The 18,704-nt window shown below is 39.3% G+C and overlaps 1 protein-coding gene across 1 annotated transcript in view; it reads left to right on the top strand.

Annotated features, from left to right (window-relative positions):
* alk (ALK receptor tyrosine kinase) overlaps positions 1 to 18,704 on the top strand; it is a 293,190-nt gene that overhangs the window by 231,041 nt on the left and 43,445 nt on the right. The window contains exons 10-12 of the mRNA XM_038302349.1: positions 12,527 to 12,698; positions 14,585 to 14,732; positions 16,549 to 16,659. Coding sequence (XP_038158277.1) covers positions 12,527 to 12,698; positions 14,585 to 14,732; positions 16,549 to 16,659 — 431 coding nt within the window. The remainder of the gene's footprint in view (positions 1 to 12,526; positions 12,699 to 14,584; positions 14,733 to 16,548; positions 16,660 to 18,704) is intronic.

Below are 18,704 nucleotides of genomic sequence, written 5' to 3'. Positions count from 1 at the left end.
ATGTGTATACCCGCGTTCGATCAGATTAAATAATTTAAGAATGATACTTTCTGAAATGAAGGGTGAAAAAATCATCACACTAATGTGAAATGGTGTACACATGAATGTTAATCAGAATTAAAAAAGCCTACCTTCTCTTTCAGTATAAAATTTCTTTCTGATCGGACCGAATCGGATCAGAATCTTCAATCTGACATGAAACATTTTTGATCTGATTGGGCCTTCAATTCGATTATTTCTCTTCATGTAAGCTAATGTTGTCTAGAAACAGGTTTTTGTTAAAAAATAAAGATAAAATAAAAAATAAAGATGATGAGAAACCTCCTTTTTAAAGTGTTAAAGAACAAAAACAAGTATTGAAATTGAAAACAAAATTTCATAAAAACCTGAATCTGTACCAGCAACACCCTCACTGTCTAAAAGAGTTTGTGTTTAAGAAGAGTGAGCCTCTCCTACCAAGACAAGGCTTCATAAAATCTAGTGCTGTCATAAATTGAAAAGGTCAAAGTCATTTATGCAACCACATTTTTTTTATTTTCTATTTTCTGCTACAGGTTAGAAGTCACATTTAAGTTGGAAAAGTTCTGAAATTACTCATCGCTGTCTTGTTTTTTTTTTCCATCATGAAATGATGTTTCAGTTGAACTGTTTAACTAGAACAGTCGAAGGCAATCCTAAACAAATGTGTTTTTTGTCTTGATTTAAAGGAACTCAGGCTTTCCGCACTTTTACAGTTTTCTGGAAGTTTGTTCCAGATAAGTGGAGCATAGGAACTAAATGCTGCTTCTCCATGTTTAGTTCTGGTTCTAGGTATGCAGAGCAGGCTGGAGCCAGAAGACCTGAGTGGTCTGGAGGGTTGATACACTGATAGCAAGTCTGTGATGTATTTAGGTGCTAAGCCATTCAGGGATTTATAGACTAACAGAAGTATTCTAAAGTCTATTCTCTGAGATACAGGGAGCCAGTGTAAGGACTTTAGAACTGGGGTGATGTGCTCTACTTTCTTAGTCTTAGTGAGGACACGGGCAGTAGCGTTCTGGATCAGCTGTAGCTGTCTGATCCACTTTTTAGGCAGACCTGTGAAAACACTGTTGCAGTAATCTATTCGATTAAAAATAAATGCATGGATTAGTTTTTCCAGATCATGCTGAGACATTAGTCCTTTAATCCTGGAAATGTTCTTCAGGTGATAGAAAGCCGACCTTGTAATTGTCTTTAAATGCTTTTGGAGGTTCAAGTCTGAATCCAGTACTACACTTAGATTTCGGGCCTGATCAGTGGTTACTAGCTAAGGCAAATGAAGCTGTGTGCTAACTTTAGATCTCTCCTCTATTGGTCCAAATATTATTACTTCAGTTTTCTTTTCAGTTGAAGAAATTATGGCACATCCAGGCAGCATTTCCTCAGTGCTTGAATTGGTTCATAATCACCTGGTGACATGGTTATGTAAAGCTGTGTGTCGTCTGCATAGTTATGGTAGCTGATGTTGTTTTTTTATTAACTGAGCAAGAGAGAGCATGTAGATATTGAATAGGAGTTGACCCAGGATGGACCCTTGGGGAACCCCACATGTGATTTTTGTCATCTCTGATGTAAAGTTGCCTATTGATACAAAAAAGTCCCTGTCCTTTAAGTAGGATTTAAACTAGTTGAGAGCTGTACCAGAGAGGCCGACCAGTTCTTTTTCAGAAGTAGTTTGATATTTGCTGTTTTTAAGGACTGGGCAAAACACTTGACAGAAGGGAAGTGTTTATTATCTGAGTCGAATCAGAAGCTATGACAGGCAAAAGTTTCTTAAAGAAAGCTGTGGGTAAAACATCAAGGCAGCAGGAGGAGGAACTTAGCTGCTGAATGATTTTCTCTAAGCTTTTGTAGTTTATTTGGCTGAATTGGGACATTTGGTCAAGATCAATTCCAGCTGGAGACAACTTTGGTACTGAACTTGATATGGATGTATAAACTGATCCTCTGATCTTTTGGTTTTTCTCAGTAAAGAAATTAGCAAATTCATTGCAGGCCCTGGTGGAGTGGAGTTCAGGAGCCACAGGCAAGGGAGGATTTGTTAACTTGTTGACTGTGGCAAATAACGCACGAGTATTATTAATGTTCTCGTTAATGATTTCAGAGAAGAAAGATTCTCCTGCATTTTTCAGTTGTAAGTTATATCTGTAAAGTCTCTCTTTATAGATGTCATAGTGAACCTGGAGTTTCGTCTTTCTCCACCTGCGTTCAGCTTTTCGACATTTTTTCACTTCTAACTGCTGGAGCACTTCTCCAAGGAGATTTTTTCTTTCCGGAAAAGACTTTCATTTTAATTGGAGCAATGCAGTTAATGATGTCTGAGACTTTAGACTGAAAGTTATCTACTAGCTCATCTACTGAGTTGCACCCCAAGGTTGAAGTAGCAGATTAAGCTTGAATAAAAGTCTCTGTGGCATTTTCCTTAAATGTGCGTTTTCTTATGATGTCCCTTTTGCTAAATGTGTCACTGGAAATGATGCCCTCAAAGGTAACAGAAAAGCGATAAGATAGGGCAGCATCAGTAATATTGACTTTAGAAATCTTCAGACCTTTAGTGATGATCAAATCTAAAATATGTCCCTGTTTGCGCGTTGGTTGTTCAACATGTTGAATTAAACCAAAGTTTCTAAGTGTGTCACACAGTTCTTTTGCACTTCTGTCTTCAGGGTTGTAAACGTGAAAGTTTTCAGTCCCCCTATTGTTAAAAAAAAGCATCTGATTATCCTACGTCAACCTGTAAACAATGAAAACAGCAGTTTTTTTTCTCTATAAACAGAAAATTATAATGAATGGCAAATCATCTTCTGCAGTGTTATTAGAGCATAAGTTGATATTAGAATATATTTTTTTCCAGGTATATCTAAACGTAAAAGGAATAGGACTTTGGATAGTGTAATGTTTACAACACTCTTCATTTTTATTACTGTATTATCATAATAATACAGTAATAAAAAAAATTCAGACAGGCTACAGAAGAGAGAGCACAGTTGTTCATTCTATAAACAGAATGGCAGATTAAAATAAAAGAGCAGTAGTTTAACAAGCAGAGTGCAAATGATGCGTAAATAAATTATTAAATGTGAAATGAATAAATGGTTACCAGTAAATACGGACTGAACAGAGGTATGTATTGATATATTGATATGTAGTGTAGCCTTTACAGCTGTGTATTAAAATTAGCTTGCAGAGGTAACACTTCTTGCATGTTCAATTTAATATTTTCTATTCTAAACTGGAAACCTGGGACCTTCACAGCACCAGCTGTGGCCCAAGAATACAATATGTAGTTCTGTCTATATACGTGTTTTGCCTTTTGTCTGGAAAAATAAGGCTGCTTTCCATTCTCTTTGTCTTCTGGACAGTGTTGGGCACGTTACTTTGAAAAAGTAATTAGTTATAGTTACTAGTTACTTCTCCTAAAAAGTAACTGAGTTACTAACTGAGTTACTCCACAATAAAAGTAACTAGTTACTAGTAAAAGTAACTATTGCGTTACTTTTACGTTTCTCGCCCCCGTAACCCTCACCACCGAGCCCCCACCTTCTCGCCGTGTGTTTCCAAAGCCAGCTGAATAGAGCGGACGACAAAGACAAGAACCTGCAGAGAGTTTAGCATTTATTGCAACTCAACGTAAATGACATCAGGGGGGAACGCCATGTGAAGTTTTTTAACAGGGCATTCAGATCTGGTGAAATTAATAACTGGGGGTGTGTAATTCTGAAATCCTGTGTGTTTGGGTTGTTATAGATATTGCAACATCTATCTATCCATCTATCTATCTAGATGTATACTCTGTGTGTGACATAAAATATGGATCTCCATCCCTGCCACAAAGGCCATCAAATAATGTTTAAAATAAAAAATACAGTAGGTTGAAAAGGCAGAGTATCCATCCATCCATCCATCCATCCATCCATCCATCCATCCATCCATCCATCCATCCATCCATCCATCCATCCATCCATCCATCTATCCATCCATCCATCCATCCATCCATCCATCCATCCATCCATATTTCTCCCTTTCTCCATATAGGCTATCATTTCTGGCTGTTGTCAGGTTCATTTGATCGTTCACGCTCTCCATAGTTCTCCTGTGGCGCGAGCACAGGGCGACTGTTGCGCGCCTTTAGCTAGCATGCGCGTTTCCTGTCGCTTGCGCGGTGACTCGTGCCGCCTGCGCTGTGTGGAGATGCAGGGGAAACCGTATGTGATGGGGAAACGCAGCTCGGCGTAACACCGGTATTTCCATCTGGAAAACGCTGTTTTGCTGCTGGAGTCATCCTCACTCTCCATCTCTCTGTGTGTGCTGTACATTAACACCCGCCAGCAGAAACACCCACCTCCCCAACTGACAGACGGAATCTCATCATACATCAGCCATTCTCATCCACCCCTCTCTCATGACAAGGCGCGCACCTCTGGAGGACCTAAAAAATAATCTTTAATATCTCTTAAATAAAAGTAGCACAAACAATATTTTTTTCTGCACAAATCTGCACTAACGTTGCACTAACCATTAAGTCTATTTGCAGAGTTTTTTGACGTGGGTGGGGTGTCAGCTTCACGCAGCTGCGCACGAGTCCTATCATGAAAAAAGGTTCATTGTGCGACCTGAGTAACGCGCAGTAACGGGGTGTCTGCAATGGTAACTGCGTTATAGTTACACTCAAAGTAATTAGTTAGATTACTCGTTACTAAAACAAGGTAACGGCGTTAGTAACGCCGTTACTTTCAACGCCGTTAGTCCCATCACTGCTTCTGGATCTGTTTTCTTGTCCCTGGCTGTCAAAGAGTTTCTAGACTTTGAAACAATAAATCCTTATAGCAGACTGTCATGATGCCCCAACATACCAATGTGTTCACTTTTTATCCAGTTGGATGTGAAAGAATTATATTCCTTAAGCAACAAACCCTTTTCCTTTTAAAGATGAGCCAGTCTGATTCACACAACAGCAGCTGCCCAATGATTGTAGTCGAGAGAAGGCATTAACTTGAAGCATGCATTTGAACAATTCTGATGAGATCTAAACACAGAAGCCATCCTACAAGCTTTCTGCAGATTTCAGAGACTGAACTTTTTTAGGTTTTCCTATAAAACAAAATACTTGTGTGGTTCATTATTTCTGTAATCTATTAGTAGTTTTTTCTTTGTTTAAAGTATTTTTTTTTAAACCCAGTGTTAGAGCCATTACACCAATTTCCAGTGGATGAGGTACAGAACACGGTTGTCGACACAAATTATTATTCTTCATTTATCATAATCTGAGGCATGCGATATAGGTTTTATGTTGTGGTTTCATATTTCTTATAAAGTGTTGGGCTGGTTTATGATCTGTTCAGCATTTCACAAGATCACAGTGGTTCTCTTTGTAGTGCTCATTTAGCCTCCTCCATTAGTTACCCTCTGTTGCCTCCCTCTCCTGTTACCGGCACAGCTGTCATCTATTTGTATCACTCCCAGTATATTACTGGTGCTCCATCCCAGTAATATACCAACAACTTTTACGAATGGCATTGTGACAGTTAAAGCGAACAGCAGTGATTCTCTCCTATTAGTGGATTGGATACAATAAGCACCATATCGTTTTTAAGGTTTAGGCGTTAGAGAATGAGAACAGTGCCAGGAATGAGGATTTGACAGTTTGACAAGGGCTTAGGAGGTCTGGGTCAGAGTTTCCTCAAACACTGCACTTTACTGCAATCGTCAGTACTAGTAAAGTGGTCAGAGAAACAGTGATGATACAACAACAGGGTCTTGAGGGAAAAGGCCAAGGCTAACTGATGCATACAGGGAGGCAACACCCTCCCTTCTTGGGTAAACCAACAAATAAGCTACTGTAGCTCAGATCCTTTACCATCTATGGGCTATTTAACTTCAGAATTAGACCATGTAACAATTGAAGATGCTGGCTTGATATCATGAATCCATCCATTTTCCGCCATGCTTATCCCAACCGGGGGTCGCGTTCCTATCTTCAGCTGTCTACAGGCGAGAGGCGGGGTACACCCTTGACAGGTCACCAGTCCATCGCAGGGTATGATTAATCATGTTTTGTTTTTTTTTGGTTCATGTTGAAGCTATTGTTGGTAATGTTTGAGAGCTTGCAACATATGAAAGTGGCACCCTCCTCAAATCAATGCTACGCTCTCCATGAGTGCGCATCTCACAGTAGAAGGGGAGCTCACTCAGCCATTCCTTTCAATACATTTTGGACTTCAACCTAACTACCTCATGTCTCATTCACTTTAAATAAACTATATCTTTATTTTGGCTTTCAAGGTAGCATGCTAGATTTAGCAATACTAACAATACAAGTTTTAGCATTTTATGTTTTTGCGAAGTTGTGTTGTGAATAATTTCGGCAACGGTCAAACCTGATGAGTGCACACATGGATAAGTAGGGATAAATATGGATGCATCTGATTGTTTTTTTGTTTTTTTTTTCATTCGGGCCAAATGGCAGGAATTGGTCAGAGTTTTTAGAGGCTTGCAGCTCCCACAGATCTTTTTTTTTTCGTTTCTTTTTCTGAGTACATAAGGTATTTACTACTCTCAGGATGGAAGGACCATTTTGCACAATATAACAAAAAATGTTTCTGAACAGGATTACAAACTATAACTGTAAATTCATGGTTGATGCATGAATCACTTGAGCTCCAGCGTGCACTTTGAGGAGAGCGAAAGCAGCATTGCTACTGTGATTATTAGTGTGTGTTCTATTTTTTTATTTCTTTAGAGTGCAAGTGGGTTCTTTTTTTTGGGCTTTGAACTGTTTCTTCAAAGAACAGGCAAACACTTTAATGAGACTGGTTTCCTTGCAGTGTCATGGAAACGGTTGTCTTTATTATATCATTGGCATGGTGGGCCAAATCAGGTCTTGACATTATACTTGTTGCATAATTACAAAGAGACACAGATGATGAGAAGAGAACTAAGAAAGCAAGGGGAAAGGATGAAAACAAAAATTTAAAAATGGAACAAGGGAGAAATTACTATGCCAAGCCCATGAAAAAAAATGCCAGGAACAAGAATTTGACAGTGTTCTGCAGTGAAACCGTGGTTTATTGCAACCATGTTGATCTTCATTTAACATAAAACACCTCTCCATACATTTCTGAAGACCAAGTACACACTTAAAGAGAAAAAAAGTATTACTTATTGGATTTGAACTATTTAGCACAATATGCTGGAAAAATATAATTCAACCGTTTTTGGCTACTTAAAAATATTTAGTGCCTTTAACGCGATTGCTTTATCTCTTACCCTGCTAACATGAAAAGTTGTACTGTACTGTACAGTTGTGTTACTGTAACTTAATATGATAAGGTAAATGCCAAAGCAAAAGGTCTGAAGTGCTCAGCAATGGTTTACGGTCCAGTGCAGCCGTCATTAAAATGGCCTTCAGATGCTCATCTCAATCTTGAAGAGCTTCTGTGGGGTTTGTTGAACAAAAAAGTTTAATCTATGGAGTCCATACCACAGATGGGGACTCGAGTTTTTGACTCGTACTCGAGTCGCACTTAAGTCGCATATTTAATGACTTCAGACTCGACTTAGACTTGCATTTGCAGGACTTCAGACTCGACTGAGACTCGTGATTTCCGACTTGTGAACAATATTTATTTTTAAGTGTTTTTTGTTTTACTAACTTGACTGATCGCCGCTCGCAGCACACAGCAGAGGTAAAAAAAAGATTTAAAAAAAAAACGGCAGAGGGGCTGTCAAACTGTCATGTAGCACTGACGTCACTGACGCAACGCTACTTGACATATATTCCCGCGTGCCCGTGCGCAGGCATGCATGCAACCCATACAGGTATGGAGCCGATGATTAGCCCCCCTGTTTCGGTCCCACCGTTCAACCTTTGGCTACAAAAACTTTACATAAGGCGGGAATAAAAGAGCAGAAAACTGCAGCTTCTTTAGAAAAAAATACACGATGCTTGGTCCGCCACATCTAATTTTATCAGACACAGTGCAGTGCCGGTGTACAGCCAGGGACATCAGACATAAGGCAATAATTCAGGACCTTATTATTTCATGCAACCTCCCCTTGTCTTTGATCGACAAGCCCAGCTTTAAAAACTTCATGGCAGTGGTAGAGGAGAAATATGTTGTGAATTGGCGCTAAATAAATAAACTGAATTGAATTGAAAATACTGCCCGCCAAGTCGGTTCTGTCTGTTCCAGGGCATTAAGAGACAAAAAGTTATTGCCACAATGTTTCTTTTATAAAAGCATTGTTATTGTCCTGCTATTTGTTAAGGGTTTTTCTTTATCTCTTGAAGTTGGTAACCTCATATGTATTAATAAAAGGCAGGATTGTGATTGTGTTTTTTTCCACAGTCCTCATTTTCACTTAAAAATAAAAGAGCAGACATTTACTGCTAAAACTAGAAAAAGTTGCAACCACAAATGTCAGGTAAATACTGTAAGAAAATAGTTGTTTTTGAAAGAAAAAAAATAAAGGAAAAAAATGTTGCGTGTGTGCTTTTTTTAATTGTATTTTTCATTTACCAGTTCAAGATAATGATCATTCCATAGATATAATAGTGACCTTTAAGCTATACCGTATCAGTGACGGAAATGAAAACACAAGGAGAACAAGCAAGCACGAAAATTATTGCACTTTTTTTTATTAATCAAGTGATTAGAATTTTTTGTGCAATAAATTGATTATTGCGACAGGCCTTCTCAAGACTTGAGACTTGACTTAGACTTCAGCTCTCAAGACTTAAGACTTGACTTGGACTTGCAAAAAATGACTTGTGAACATGTCTGGTCCATACCTTGCATTATATACAATAGGGTTCAAGGGATCTGCTGCAAGGTTTTGGTCAAAAGTAACAAAGTAGACCTTCAGGCATTAAGTAGAGGTTGTGCCTTGAAAACCCTGGCACGCTTTGGCAACAAAATATCATGATATAACATAATTTTGCACAAGCAAAAATCAGATGGGAATACTACAGAAATATCTGTACTCAATTGGTGTTTTTGCCAGTTCCATGCCAGCTGCTGGCATATGAACAGTAAAAAGGAATTAAACTGGATTAAAACTGCCAGAGCAACATCCCTACTAAAAAAAAGACAATGTCTTCTTACATTAGAACCAAAAAATTACATGACCAAATCTGAGACTCCAAGGCCTTTTTTATGAAACACTAGTTTCAAGACAAGCTCTTTATACAGCAGTCTACCACGAACAGTTCACTTACATACCATAAAATGTAATCACTGTGGATGATCACAATATGTTGCCCTAAAGTAAAAGATGATTTTTTTTTTTTTTTGTTCTCTTGTGTTTGTTCCGCCGGTGCATCGAATGGTTGGTCTGATCAAAGAGCTGCTGTCAGTTTTAATGCAGCCTCAAAGCTGATTGACTCAGTTGTTTCCTGATTTATGGGCATGGATTCACCCAGGCCAAATGCCATCATGGCAAGAGAAAATAATATCAAAATCTGAAGATTTCTGCTTTTGACACAACATGCCTTGTAGGGTAGTCTGACAAAAGCTCAATCCATCTGTTTCTTTGACTGTCCGTCTGTTATACGCAGAATTACTCAGATGTTCCTGATTAGTGTTTTCTCAATGATTCCTACATGCCAGACTGACATTTCTTTCTGCCCTTAAAGAAGTGTGACGTGAGTCAAGACATATTTCCTATTAACTTGTTTTAAAATTGTCCAGATTGGATAGAGACTACTGGGACATTGCTGGAGGTACCTCCTTCCAGTTTTGTTTGTGTTTCTCTTTTTTCCTCTCTGTTGCAACATGTCTGAAACCATTTCCCTCATCACACTGCGGGCCCTCCATCTGATGGTGGCCAATGCTTGTCATCGTAATTGCTCACTACTTGTGGAAAAGTTCAGGGGAAAAAGACTTTGTGTATGTGATACTGGGGCAGAGTTAGAATTTATAAGGGTGTCTTTTGCATGTGGATTCCTACTTAAGCGAAGTGAGTGGCTCAGACAAGTGTGAACAGTGGCTATAAGAGAGGACTCTCATCTCAGAGAGCTCATCTTGTTTTTGTTTGTTCTGCCCAAGTGCTCATCACCGAATTAGTCATTACGCCAGCTGTGTGGTGGGTTTTGGATGGGGATTCATTTACTCTCATGGACCAACAAGATCGATAATATGGGTTGAAGTGGGAAACCATCTGGACGTGAGGGAATCCTTTCAAACACAAGAGTTGTCTTTGTTCAGAGCCAAAACCAATTTGTGTCATTTGAGCCAAACTTAATTTAAATAAATAACCATTTAAACATTACGAGATCCTGTTATTATATTTGCTATTTACCCATATATAGCCTTACTTGAAATAAAATAAAAAATCACTGCATTGTAATTATGGGTCTTTCCTACATAATCTGATACTAAGGCATAGTACAGACATTTGTTTCTGCACAGCTCTTTGAAATAATTGTTATACCCTGTAATACCCTTTGTAATACCTTGATTCTTTCCTATTTCAACTATTTAGTTGTAGATTTGCTTGAAGTTTCTGTCCTGTCAGTGACCTGGTTTAGGTGAAACTTCATTTGACCAACAGATTGGTTCACATTTGGCTTACTTTGGTTTACATGTGACATAATAATTGAAATCGGTTCAATGCTCCAGGTCCTGTTGCTAGAAAACGGGTTGGATGGATTGTTGAATTTGTAGCTGAAAATCAAGACAAGGGGACATATAATAAAATTAGATCACAAAAAATTCTTCCATAGTCTATCCAATATTTTTATTAAAAAAACAATTTTTTTCAGACTGGCAACCTTTCCAGGGTGTACCTGCCTCTTGCCCATGACTGCTGTAGATAGGCACCAGCCCCATCGCAACCCTGAGGGAATATGCAGGAGAGGATGGATGGATGGATGGATGGATGGATGGATGGATGGATGGATGGATGGATGGATGGATGGATGGATGGATGGATTTTTCGAGACTGTACAAGACCCTTGCATATACATTCTAAAGGGGCAGAATCCCTTTACTGTGAAGCTTAAGAGTTTTTTTATCAATAGAAAGTTGAAATACCAAATAATCATTCTATCACTACCATGCTTGACAGTTGGTAGGATTTGTTAAGACATGATGCTGTGCATTTTGTTTATATATCTCTATTTTGCTCTCATTTGTCTAAAGAACCATGTTGTCTTAAGAAAAGCAAAAACAGAAAAATATTAATTATGCTGTGTTGTGGCATAATTTTAAATGTAATGCCCAACCCGGAAAATATGTTATTTAATCAAAAGAACATTCTTACTGTTTAGTTCTGTGAACACACCGACGTGGCTGTGTTTTGGGAAAACAAACAAAAGGGCTAATCAAGCTCAAATCATAATTAACAGTTAAAGCTGTTCTACAGAACTTTCAGTTTTGATCAATTTTAGCCCCATTTTTGCATTAAGGAAGACAGCATTTCCCATGAGGACCGGGGAATAATGTGGTAAAATCCTGACCTCTCAGTCCCCTGTGGTTGGATTGAACTGCATTTTTTGTTTCCAGTGGCTTTGTTTAAGAAGAATAGCAATGAGTTAATCTAATTGTGGCAAAACTACTTCATATGATCATGTTGAAAATAAAAAAATTTGTGTGTTAGACCTAAGGTTGTGTTTAAAACGTGGACTGCATTTTTATCAGTGTGGTATATTTATATATAAATAAGTGAAATGGAGTTGAGTCTTAATGTACGTCATGTTTGCATGAAAAATTGCGTATATGGAGTGAGAGCGTGTGAGGACACTGAGATGCGTGAGTCTCACGCCCAATAGGTAAGAGTTGATAGCCTTGTTTTGATCATACTGCTACTTTTAATTAAATGGTAATACTGAAGATGATTCATTATTCAATAATTTTGATTAGGAGCATCTGGCTTTGGTCGTCATCTCAGTGCAGTGCTCCGGAATCTTGTAAAGTCTGGTTTAGGTTTTCACATACACTTTTTCTTAGATTGTGTTTTAGAAACAAGGAAAGATGACCAATTTTTGTTTTTGTCATCCCTGTGATCCTCTTTTTTGTCACAAGTCATGAAACACTTTATTGGAAGAAGGATTACTCTGAGACAGAAATCTGCCTCAGGGCTGCATCTTAAATCAGGGTATAGCACTGCAGCTGTTAGATCCTACGTGTCCATCTGACTAGAGTGATGTTGAACTAATTACAAAGGAAAAAAGCCTAAATTAGCTTTGACTCATGGGATTACAGGCAAAATGAAGAAAACTGTTTATCACCTGTGATCCTTTCAGGAACTCTCTGCTGCTATTATGTCTATGATCTTACATTCACCTTGTGTAATAATGTGCTTTATATCTGCTATGGAGCAGTGGGAAATGTTGAAGTGTTGAATGACAGAAGAATGGAAGAACTGGGAGTCGTGTTGTGCTCTGAATGTCAGCCAACTCATCATCTAGGAGTCTGCATGTGTGACCGAGTCAAACTATTTGTCTTTTTACAGCTGTGTGTGTTTCACAAAGAGCTAAACCATTTTCTTTTTCCTTTTCCTTCAGCTGAACCCAAGAAATGGATTTTTCACACCTGTGGGGCTGTGGGTCCTGAGGGCCCGACTCCCACTCAGTGCCTCAACTCCTACAGGAGCAGCAACATCAACGTGACGGTCGGCACCCACAGGCCTTTCAAAGGCATTCAAATGTGGCGGGTCCCTGAAACTGGCACCTACAGGTAGGCCTGCTGCCAATGTAGCATATATTTAGTTTTCACTGGGCTAATTTATATTCAAGGCTTCAGCAGATCCTTCCTGCCAAAATTTTAGATTGTTCCTGACCCAATTTCACAGCGTTCATGATTTATTTTCTCCTATTTTTAACCATGAATTGTAACAGTTCACTGTAAGTTTAAGGCAAAAACACTGGTTAGTGGATCAAATCTAAAGAAAACAGACTGGGTTAACAGACAAAACTTTTTTAACAGTGGTATGGTAAATAAGATCCAGAAATTCAGATGTTTTTTCAGGCTATTTTCCTTATCCCAATTAAAAATCAAAGCATTGTGAAAACCATGTATGTAGATAAAACCAGATATTTACATGTACTGTATATTAGAAGACAAAACATCTGTTACCATCAACCATTAAATAAAAAGAAATAAAAACTTTTCTGGTTTTTGGTAATTTAGGAAAACTGTGTTATCAGCTACTGTCAGTGTCTGGCACACAAAACCTGTTTCTTTCTGAACTTACATAATGGGTGCTGATTCCCTTGCTTGCATACAGGTGTTTGAGCCAATTCGCATGGCTTCCTCAGGACTTTGTACCTAAGAATAAGACATAACCCAACTGCTCCTGATAACCGAGTTCTTCTAAATTGTGTTGCATTAGATTACATTAATTGTAAATTACCCTTATCTGTAGCTTAAAAGGTCACAAGAACGCCTCCACTGCATCCATCTGTTTTCAAATCTTTAAAAACTATAGTAATTATGTTATGTTTAAAGGGAATTTAACCAGATAAAGGTAGATATACATTTCCCTCAACCCCCACCTTAATGTGGTGAAGGGGTTTTAAGTGGATGATCCAATAGACTATGTTATCAGGGCCTCCTGGTAAGGCCTCTCTTGGCAAACAGGCTCTGGGTGAAGACTACAAATAGAAGTGCAGAAATCCAAAAAAAATGTAGATCACCTGGTACAGTAGAGTTGGGACTTCACTATGGAGCCAGCCTTGGGGGTTTTGGTTTGTCTGTGAGTACTGGTTGGAAATACTCAGGCTGACCTCTATACATACCCTGATCTCTGAAATACAGCACATTCAGAAAGGCTGGACTCTTGTCTACTATGGAGCACCCTACAGGGAGAGGCAGAGGACTGGAGTGAAATTGCTTGCCCACCCCCCCAGCTCAGCCCTACCGTGTTTGAGTTCACCCTGATGGATGGTAGTGGTAGACATTACACACTCCACCCTTTGTACATCTGATATTTTTGCAGAAAATTTGACTCTATCCTTACGCCTACCTCTACTGCTTCATGCATCAATCCTCTACCAGCAAGCACAGAAAGATTACAGATTCTCATCAGGAGGGAGGACATGTGGCATGAATCACTCTGCACCTGAATCCAATGCTACCCACCTTTCTTGCCATGGTGGAGCATCAACATTTGAAAATTTATCCAGATTTAGAGCTAGTGTGTTGACTTTAGGGTGTGGGGTGCTCCAGGATTATTGTTGCAGCCTTTAAAAAAAAAAATCAATATCATTCCTGTGGGCAAAGCTCAAAATATGAGCCGTTTAAGCCTTGATTTAACTTTTGGTAGACGTCTCTAGAAGTTCCAATCACAATAAACCAGCTGCACACAAGCACTGAAAAGCCTGGGGCTACATATATGAGAAAACTAGTACCATTGTAGACAGCATATGTTGTTAAGTTTGTTCACACATTCCCTCTATTTAATTTGATCTGGCCCTTTAAAATAAGCTGAAAACAGTAGTGAATCTACAGTTCCCATAAGAGAAATTCTCCAAAAACACTCTCACCCAATGTTTTGGTTTCCCTTCTTCATATCTTTATATGTGTCTTGCTTTGTATTCATCTAAATGTTTGTTGCCCCTCAGGATCACCGCCTACGGTGCAGCTGGTGGGCGAAGCGTGATGGCCATGAGCAGATCACATGGTGTATATATAACGGGAGACTTTCAGCTCAGGAGAGGGGAGCTACTTTATATCCTGGTGGGACAACAAGGAGAAGATGCCTGCCCCAATGTGAGTCCATGCATTCATCATCAATTTTATGAAATATCTGCAGCAAATCTATAAAAAATATATACTGTAAAACAAATGTGAGTAAGACTTCAGTGCACATTAAATTGGTTCTGGCGTATCTGGTCAGTATTTAAATCAGAACAAGTCTGCATTTTTCTCTTGATCAAAACATGCAAGCATTGGTAGAAGGTCTACTCTTCATCCTCTTGATAAAAAACAGTGAAATAAAAAAAAAATCTTCTTGGATAAGTTTGCTGTTATTTATATGTCTACCATGGAAATATTTCTCATATGTGACTAATTTATAATTTTATTGTGGTAGCCAAAGACCATTTCCTTTGGGTAAATGCTGCAAAGACTTTCAACACTTTTATGGATTTTTAGTGTAAAGATTCTACCAAAATAAGAGATCTTTTCTTGTTAAGGTTGATTACATTTGTAGATTTATTGTAATGGGTCATGGGAGCTGTCAATGATGTCTCATTGTTCTGAGAAAAGTTGGACTTGGATACTATAAATAGTTATTCTTTAACATTTTTTAAAACCCTAAGTTGTTTTTTGTTAAAAATTTGATTTCTATATACCAGGTTTCATGTCTTAGAGAGTACTTCAGTATATACAGTACTTTGGAAAGAATTTCTTCAGTTTTTTCCAGAAAGACCATTGAGAAAATCTTCAGAGAAACTACAGAAAAAAAGAAAAACAAAGAGATTCTAATAACCTCTCAGAATGTTTTTAAGTGCCAGTTGCTAATTTCCTTGTTTCATAGCTTTCCTGGAACAGATAAACAAGTTATTTAGCTTGTTTAGGAGCAAGATGTGACATTTTTGCAGCCCGGGCTTTTCTCCAGAGCCTATAATTGTGTGTGCCCCCTTCCAACAGTTCTATGGGTGGTTACTGCTCAGCTAAATCCGTGTTTTGTCTTTTTATTCCCACTTGGCTAGTTTGTGTTGTGGTTTTGGTTTTTTGGCCGACATGTCTTGAAGTTCTCTATGCTCACAGGAGAGAGGGTGTTACAAAGTTTAACTGAAAGTGAAAGATCTGACAACAAGACCAACACCTCACTCCAAGATTTCCCTTTGGAGATGAGGGCTACTTTGTCTTGAGAAATACACTCACACACACACACACACGCATTCACACATGCAGCTCCTCTCACACAAGTCTATCTTTACAGAGTGAGAAAGTTGAACATAAAAAAAGAAGGGACTCTTTTGGATCATTTGAGCCCCCCCACCTGTCAATCACAGTCAGACATCCTCCCTGTCTTCCCTTCAATGCCTCTTAGAGTTTCAGCTCAGACAGATCTGGGAGTTGAGGCTCAGACAGAGCGAAAGAAAGAAAGTGTTGTGCCCCTTCACACTTAAAGGAGGCCTGGCTGCAGGCTGTTCAGCATGATAGCACACAGAAAGACGACACATCAGTCCCTGAAATCTGAGCTTGAGTAGAGGCGCTGCTTCTGACATCATTTGCCAGCAAACTGTCCAGCTTCATTTTTATAGGAGAGGAGAACAGCAGCACTTTTCTCTCCATAGGGGGATACAAAGGGCTCTTGGTTCCATCCCACAGTAAAATGTCTCAGGGTCGCAAATTTTTTTTTATTATGCAACATGTATATAAAGAAAAATCTAATCAAAGTAGATTCTAAAACACAACCTGGCTGCTTCAGTCATGAGGATATGTGTGATCACTTCTGCAAAGCTAAACTCCTGAACTCAAATCAGCTGGGGTTTGGCTGATGCCTCGTCTTTACATATCTGATATCCATGATATGAAACGTCTTAGCGAACTGACATCCTATTTCCCACTGTTGCAGTCCAACATCATGCTGAATAAGATCTGCTTGGAGCAGAGTGGCCCTATGGTGAACAGAACCCAAGTGAAAGGAGGTGGAGGAGGAGGCGGTGGAGCAACATATGTGTTCAAGGTAAGCACGGATCAAGTCTGCAAAGGATGGGTGGTTTTAATTATTTACCAACAGCTATTACATTATGCATATAGGTTTAAGGTCAGGGTCAAACAGGAAAAATGTCAGCAATGGAATATTTTTTCTGTTCAAATATGGAACAAATACAAAATGTTTAAGGCAAAGGGATTTTTTTAAAGCCACAAGAAGAAAAAAACCTTAAAAATGTATCAAACTAATTAAAGGCAAACCACAATTTTTATGCTGAAATATCTTTAGACGAGAAAACATGTTTGATTTATTTCAAATACACCAAAGAAGAAATGAAGGTCGTAAGAACAGTGTGAGCATTTTGGCTTTAAAAGTCTGATGTTATATTATATTTGAAAATAAAAAAATTTAACGATGAGCCACATATGCCCTGAAAATTTATGGTCACTTCCCCCCTCCAATGATCCGCAACGTATGTGGAAGGGCATCAAATGCAAAATGGGCTACAATCTATATTCCTTCCTTACCAGGTGCACCGAACAGGTTCTATACCCCAAGACCCCCATTAGCACAAGATCCATTTTACCACCTGTTAACATCCCCCTCTGTAGGACCACAGCAGACGTGAGGTAGATCCTCCAGAGAATCAATCTTCATAACACTATTGGCCCCCATTGGGCGGGTTCTAAGGGACAGTCCCCAATAGTTGTCTGAAGTGTTGATGGATATATTTAAAACCTTACTGTCACTTGCATCTGTCCTAACCTGCATACAGTTCACAACTTTTGTCTCTGTTACCAAGTAATCCTCAGCTGCAGGCCTGAATGACTACTGACCTAAAGCCTTAACAATGCTAGTCATGAAGTGCTTTTAGAGGATGATTATGACCCATATTAAGGACTCCACAAGTGTCACTGTGGACCCACATCACTACCCCTACGCAAGGAACAGATCCATTGCTGATGCCTTGTCCTCGGTGGTCCACACAGCCCTCACCCACCTGGAGAGCAGAAACTCCTACATCCCACTGCTCTTGGATTTCTCCATGAACTTCAACACTACCATTAGACCTTAGTGCTGACCTTAGTGCAGAGCTCCCCTCTCTTCGATTGAGTCCTGCACTTGGGAACTAAGTCATTGACTTACTGACTATAGATCTCAAACTGTCAGGATTCACAACACCATCTCCTCCTAAATCACTCAGACCTAGCTTGACCTAGGGCTGCATGCTGAGCCCCCTCCTGTTAATTTTGCTAACATATGAATGCACAGCTAGACACACCAGCTGTCACATAGTAAAGTTTGAAGACGACAAAGCAGTCCAAATACAGAGTGGAGGTCTAACATCTGGTGCAGTGCTGCAGAGACAATAACATTTGTTTCAATGTGAAAAAAGACTAAGGAGATGGTGGTGGATATTAGAAAGGACAGAGATTCATCCCTGTGCCTTCGAGGATCGGCTGTGGAGGTGGTCTCCAGCTACAGGTACTGTACCTGGTTGTGTACTGTATTTATCCGGTGACCTTATGTGTCAACACTTCCTGTCTGATCAGGGAAGCCCATCAGCGTCTCTACTTGCTCAGGAAGCTGCAGAGAGCTGAATTCAGGAGATCATTCCTAAAGAAATGTTATCGCTGTGGTGGACAGTGTTCTCTGCAACTGCATCTACATCAACTGGCATTGCAGCTGCACTGCTGCTGAGATGGTGGTTCTGCAGATGGTGGTGAAGGCCCTACAGAGGACTGTAGGGAGAAGCCTTCCTTCCACCCCAGGCCTTCATGCATCAAGATCCAAGGGGAAGGGTGCATTTTGAAGGAATCCTTCCGGCACAGAGACTGTGCTAGACTCTCCCTCAGGCACAGCGCTGAGGAGTATCCAGAGCAAGACCAACAGACTAAGAAACTGTTCCAACCCTGCAGCTTTTTGAAAAATGAACTTGAGCCACACACATTTGTTCCTTTATTTGTTTTTTGTTTTTTTTCTTTAATATTAATTTTATTGAACTGGGACCTAAAACATCCAAACGTTTGATAGTATTACAATGAAATTGTATGAAACAAAAACTGGAATAAAAT

Source organism: Cyprinodon tularosa, unplaced genomic scaffold (genome assembly GCF_016077235.1).
Source record: "Cyprinodon tularosa strain WSP-4 unplaced genomic scaffold, ASM1607723v1 ctg488, whole genome shotgun sequence".
Classification (NCBI taxonomy): domain Eukaryota; kingdom Metazoa; phylum Chordata; class Actinopteri; order Cyprinodontiformes; family Cyprinodontidae; genus Cyprinodon; species Cyprinodon tularosa.
The sequence above is the reverse complement of the archived record's forward strand: the minus strand, read 5'-3'. Positions and strand labels throughout refer to the sequence as shown.